The sequence below is a fragment of the Chiloscyllium plagiosum genome, unplaced genomic scaffold (assembly GCF_037043375.1).
Source record: "Chiloscyllium plagiosum isolate Xiang-an unplaced genomic scaffold, Cpla_swu_hap1 HiC_scaffold_5, whole genome shotgun sequence".
NCBI lineage: Eukaryota > Metazoa > Chordata > Chondrichthyes > Orectolobiformes > Hemiscylliidae > Chiloscyllium > Chiloscyllium plagiosum.
In genome coordinates, this window is record NW_028270143.1 from 120,821,199 (window position 1) to 120,827,198 (window position 6,000).

The 6,000-nt window shown below is 47.2% G+C and overlaps 1 protein-coding gene across 1 annotated transcript in view; it reads right to left on the bottom strand.

The window, feature by feature from the left end:
- Positions 1 to 5,760, bottom strand: part of iba57 (iron-sulfur cluster assembly factor IBA57) — a 7,806-nt gene extending 2,046 nt beyond the window's left edge. Inside the window, exons 1-2 of the mRNA XM_043690804.2 lie at positions 5,401 to 5,760; positions 608 to 954 (exon numbers count right to left, since the gene is read on the bottom strand). Of these exons, the coding sequence (XP_043546739.2) occupies positions 608 to 954; positions 5,401 to 5,702 (649 nt within the window). The 5' untranslated portion in view covers positions 5,703 to 5,760. The remainder of the gene's footprint in view (positions 1 to 607; positions 955 to 5,400) is intronic.
- Between the last annotated feature and the right edge of the window lie 240 nt (positions 5,761 to 6,000).

Below are 6,000 nucleotides of genomic sequence, written 5' to 3' on the forward strand. Positions count from 1 at the left end.
ACTGAGTACATTAAAGTAAAAAATCGACAGATTTCTAGACACTAATCACATCAAGGAAAATGGTGTTGAGCAGAAAATCTACTATTCTAAATCACAGGCTTAATGGGCTAAATGGCCTACTCCTAATATGCTAGTTCATCTCTGAATCAGGAAGAATGTCACTGGATATTAGAGGGAGATGGGCTGCAAGACAATGTATACAAAATAGACAAAATTAAATTTTCAGTACAAGTGAAAGTTTGGATAATTTAGGGCTTTGAACAACCCACCCAGAGTGAAACGCGTAGGTAATCATCTGAAATGTTACATTCCTCTCAGCCAATATTCTGGTCATGCTGTGTGAACAGTTCCTGATTACAAAGGTTATTTTATGAAAAATGCTTAGAAAATGTTAATTTGCTTATTTGCAAATACATAGCAAAAGGTGAAATTGTATCAAGGAGCACATTGCTTCAATTGTGTTCCTCACTGCGGTGAAAATAAAAGTCACAGCCTTCAAAAAAAATAACATTTTTAAAAAAATACTTCTCATGGCAACCCCTCTGAGATACCAAACATTGTGGAGTTTTATGCCAGTTTCAGTTTGCAAGCTATAAACATTCCTTACCTATTTGATACCGATATCTATGGTAGTCCTGGATATCTCCTAGATGACTTCCTAGGACAACGGCCAAAGGATCGTCGACTTTGCTCAATACTAATCGCCATCCCATGGCATCAGTTCTAGGATCACGGGTGCACACCACCACTTTCTTTGCATTTACTTCTAAAGCACTGCCAGCTTTAGCTGACGGTTCCAATGAGAGCACTGTCCACAGGGAAAGCTCGGGACAAGGGGATATCTCCACTTTCCTTCGAATTTTATAAACTTTAAAATGCTTCTGAATAGCATCAAGTAATGTGGCATCACATTCCAGGAGAATGGATGGCTCTTCATTTTGGCTTTTGTGTAACCTGGCATTTGAAAGAGATAACAATAACCACCATGAAAGAACTAACACAAATTTTACCAACAACTCATGGACTAGAATAATTCATTGTGCCAACACAACTATTTGTATACCAAACTTCAAAAGACATTTAAAGATATTTTAAAATGGATTTTAAACAAGATTTTAACTCTCAAATAGGCAAAACAATTTGATTTTAAACAGGATAATACGGCAAGATGAATGGGGTAGGAGGGGAGCAGAAATAACAGCACAGAATGAATTACAGTGCTTTGTATTTCACTGACAATATTGCAGACTTATAGGCAAGGGTCCACATAGCAGCAGTCGCCATAACTTTAATTTGCGCATGTATTTTGGTATAGATGGCACATTTTACAAACTACAATCAAGATTTTTTTTGTTTGAGCATAAAGAAAGAAAGAGCAGTGTATTATTTAAATGGAGGAGAATGACTGGAATTCTGAGGTGAAGACAGGTCTAGATTTTCAAGTGCATGAGTTACAAAAAATTAGTTTACAGCTACAACACATAATCAAGGTGGTTAATGGAATGCTATCCTCTACTACAAGAATAATTAAATATAAAGGTAAGGTTACATTTAATTAAACAGGGCATTAGTGAGATTATAATTTGAATACTGTGTGCAGCTGTGATCTCCTTTAAGGAAGGGCATAAATACACTGAGGATGGTTCAGAGAAGATTTATTAGATTGACACCTGAAATGAGTGAATTCTGTTGAGGATAGATTAGACAAATTGGCTTTGTTTCCACTGAGCTGAGATGCTTGAAGGATCTTGTGCAGTGCTAACATCCCTCCGTCTGGACTGGGAGGCCCAAGTTTAAATCCCACCTGCTCCAGAGGTCATACCTCTGTGTAATACCTCTGAACAGGTTGATTAGAAAATAGATTATAAAAATAGAACTGTGAAGGAAAATTTCATTGAAGTGTACAGGATCTTGAAAAATCTCAACAATGTGCACACGGGAAAAATGTTCTCACTTGTGAGTCAGTCCAGAACAAGGGGGAACCATTTTAATATTAGGGTCACTCTTTTAGGAAGAAGGTGAAGACAAAATTTCTATCCGAGGGCTGTGTGAAATCTCTGCCTCAGAATGTGTGGGGAGGGGAGCGGGGGGAGGCTATTAAATATTATAAAAACGGAGATTGATAGATTTTGGATAGGCAAGGGAAATCATAGGTTGAGGGTAGATGGGACAGTAAAGTTCAAAACAAACAGATCAGCACTGAATAGTGAAGCAAGCTTGAGGGACCAAGTGGTCTACTTCTGCTCCTATTTTGTATGTTTTGTATGACCTAACTTTAGCAAACAATCTTATCATTATATTGGTAAGCCATGTCACAATTCCTTGCTGAATAAACCAAGTCAAATGGCCATTCTTGTCTGATGAGGTAAAAACAATGACTGCAGATGCTGGAAACCAGAATCCGGAATAGAGTGGTGCTGGAAAGCCTCAGCAGCTCAGGCAGCATCCGAGGAGCAGAAAAACCGACATTTCAGTCAAAAGCCCTTCATCAGGAATACAGGCAGAGTGCCTGAAGGGTGGAGTGATAGATGAGAGGAGGGTGGGGTGGGGAGAAAGTAGCATAGAGTACAATAGGTGAGTGGAGGTGGGAATGAAGCTGATAGGTCAGGGAGGAGGGTGGAGTGGATAGGTGGAAAAGAAGATAGGTAGGTAGGACAAGTCATGGGGACTGTGCTGAGCTGGAAGTTTGGAACGGGGGGGGGGGGGGGCGCGGAGAGAAATGAGGAAACCGGTGAGGTCCACATTGATGCCCTGGGGTTGAAGTGTTCCGAGGCGGAAGATGAGGGATTCTTCCTCCAGGCGTCAGGTGGTGAGGGAGCGGTGAAGGAGGTCCAGGACCTCCATGACCTTGGCAGAGTGGGAGGGGGAGTTGAAATGTTGGGCCACAGGGCGGTGTGGTTGATTGGTGCGGGTGTCCCGGAGATGTTCCCTAAAGCGCTCTGCTAGGAGGCATCCAGTCTCCCCAATGTAGAGGAGATCACATCGGGAGCAACGGATACAATAAATGATATTGGTGGATGTGCAAGTAAAACTTTGATGGATGTGGAAGGCTCCTTTAGGGCCTTGGGTGAAGGAGAGGGAGGAGGTGTGGGCGCAGGTTTTGCAATTCCTACGGTGGCAGGGGAAAGTGCCAGGATGGGAGGGTGGGTTGTAGGGGGGCATGGACCTGACCAGGTAGTCACGGAGGGAACGGTCTTTGCGGAAGGCGGAAAGGGGCGAGATGGGAAATATATCCCTGGTGGTGGGGTGCGTTTGTAGGTGATGGAAATGTCGGCAGGTGATTTGGTTTATGCGAAGGTTGGTAGGGTGGAAGGTGAGCACCAGGGGGGGTTCTATCCTTGTTATAGTTGGAGGGGTGGGGTCTGAGGGCAGAGGTGCGGGATGTGGATGAGATGCGTTGGAGGGCATCTTTAACCACAATGGAAGGGAAATTGCGGTCTCTAAAGAAGGAGGCCATCTGATGTGTTGTTCTGTGGTGGAACTGGTCCTCCTGGAGCAGATACAGAGGAGGCGGAGGAATTGGGAATACGGGATGGCATTTTTGCAGGAGGTGGGGTGGGAAGCGGTGTAATCCAGGTAGCTGTAGGAGCCAAAGGGGTAGCCATGGGCACCCATATGGGCCCCAGCTACGCCTGTCTCTTTGTTGGCTACGTAGAACAGTCCATCTTCTGTAATTACACTGGCACCACTCCTTCCTCCGCTACATTGATGACTGCATTGGTGCCACCTCGTGCTCCCTCAAGGAGGTTGAGCAATTCATCAACTTCACCAACACATTCCACCCTGACTTAAATTTACCTGAACCATCTCTGACACCTCTCTCCCCTTCCTGGACCTCTCCATCTCCATTAATGACAACCAATTTAACACTGACATTTTTTACAAACCCACCAACTCCCACAGTTACCTGGATTATACCTCTGTCCACCCTATCTCCTACAAAAATGCCATTCCGTATTCCCAATTCCTCCGCCTCCACCGTATCTGCTCCCAGGAGGTCCAGTTCCACCACAGAACACACCAAATGGCCTCTTTTTAGAGAACGCAATTTCCCTTCCCACGTGGCTAAAGATGCCTTCCAACGCATCTCGCCCACATCCCGCATCTCTGCCCTCAGACCCCACCCCTCCAACCGTAACAAGGACAGAACGCCCCTGGTGCTCACCTTCCACCCTACCAACCTTCACATAAACCAAATCATCCGTCGACATTTCTGCCACCTCCAAAAATACCCCACCACCAGGGATATATTTCCCTCCCCACCCCTTTCCGCCTTCCGCAAAGACCGTTCCCTCAGTGACTACCTGGTCAGGTCCACGTCCCCCTACAACCCACCCTCCCATCCTGGCACCTTCCCCTGCCACCGCAGGAACTGCAAAACCTACGCCCACATCTCCTCCCTCACCTCCAACCAAGGCCCTAAAGGAGCCTTCCAATCCATCAAAGGTTTACCTGCACATCCACTAATATCATTTATTGTATCCGTTGTTCCCAATGCTGTCTCCTCTACATTGGGGAGACTGGGCGCCTCCTAGCAGAGCACTTTAGGGAACATCAACCCCACCGCCCCGTGGCCCAACATTTCAACTCTGCCGAGGACATGGAGGTCCTGGGCCTCCTTCACTGCCGCTCTCTCACCACCAGACGCCTGGAGGAAGAACCCCTCATCTTCCACCTCAGAAGACTTCAACCCCAGGGCATCAATGTGGAATTCAACAGTTTCCTCATTTCCCCTTCCCCCACCTCACCCTAGTTCCAAACTTCCAGCTCAGCACTGTCCCCATGAATTGTCCTAGCTGCCTATCTTCTTTTCCACCTATCCACTCCACCCTCTCCTCCCTGACCTATCACCTCCATCCCCTCCCCCACCTACCTATTTTACTCTATGCTACTTTCTCCCCACCCCCACCCTCCTCTAGCTTATCTCTCCACGCTTCAGGCTCACTGCCTTTATTCCTGATGAAAGGCTTTTGCCCGAAACGTCGATTTCGAAGCTTCTCGGGTGCTGCCTGAACTGTTGTGCTCTTCCAGCACCATTAATCCAGGATAAGACACTCAGACAGCCAACCCAATCCAACAGCTGACATCTCTTGAAGGGTTATGTGCTAGCTAAGTATCTGGCAAATGCAGATGTCATGGAGAATCACCATTTTCTCAGGATTTTAATTACTGTGTGACACGTTTGTACAGGAATTTTACACTACAATCCCCACTACTTACACGTTTTTAATTAACCTGTTCAGACATGACAAATGTCCATAGCTATTGGAACTTGAACCTGAGTTTTGTGTCCCAGAGGTAGGGATACTACAACAGACGTGACACCCCACCCCACACCCATTCAATACTGATGGACAGAGGAATCAATGAGCTTCTCAGATGCTGGCTTATTTAACCTACCTGTACAGAATCACATCAAACAATGTCCTCCCCTGCAAGTTAAGGAGATGACAGTAAATTGCCTCCCGGCGCCCGCTCACCACGTCCTCGACGTCGTTGGTGATGAGACCCTGAAGGAAGGGGCCGGTATCCCGGCCCTGGAGCCGCAGCAGCTGCCGGTGGCTCAGGCCATAGCAGCGATACGGGCCTCCAGCCTCAGTGCTGACACTCCGGAGACACCTCACAATTAAGGCAGGCCCTCGACCGACCGCCTGTAACTGCAATAAAAACCCCAACGATCGGCCACAGCGGAACAGCGACATAGCGACGGCCTCAACGCTCACTGCACTGACCGTTCAGACCCGAGTTCACCACCGGCATCTTAACAACACAGCGGCGCAATAACTCCCAGGACATTGCCCTCTACAGGACTGGCTGAGCGAATGTCTGTTACCTCCCAGGACATTGCCCTCCGCAGGACTGGCTGAGCGAGTGTCTGTTACCTCCCAGGACATTGCCCTCCGCAGGACTGGCTGAGCGAGTGTCTGTTACCTCCCAGGACATTGCCCTCCGCAGGACTGGCTGAGCGAGTGTCTGTTACCTCCCAGGACATTGCCCTCC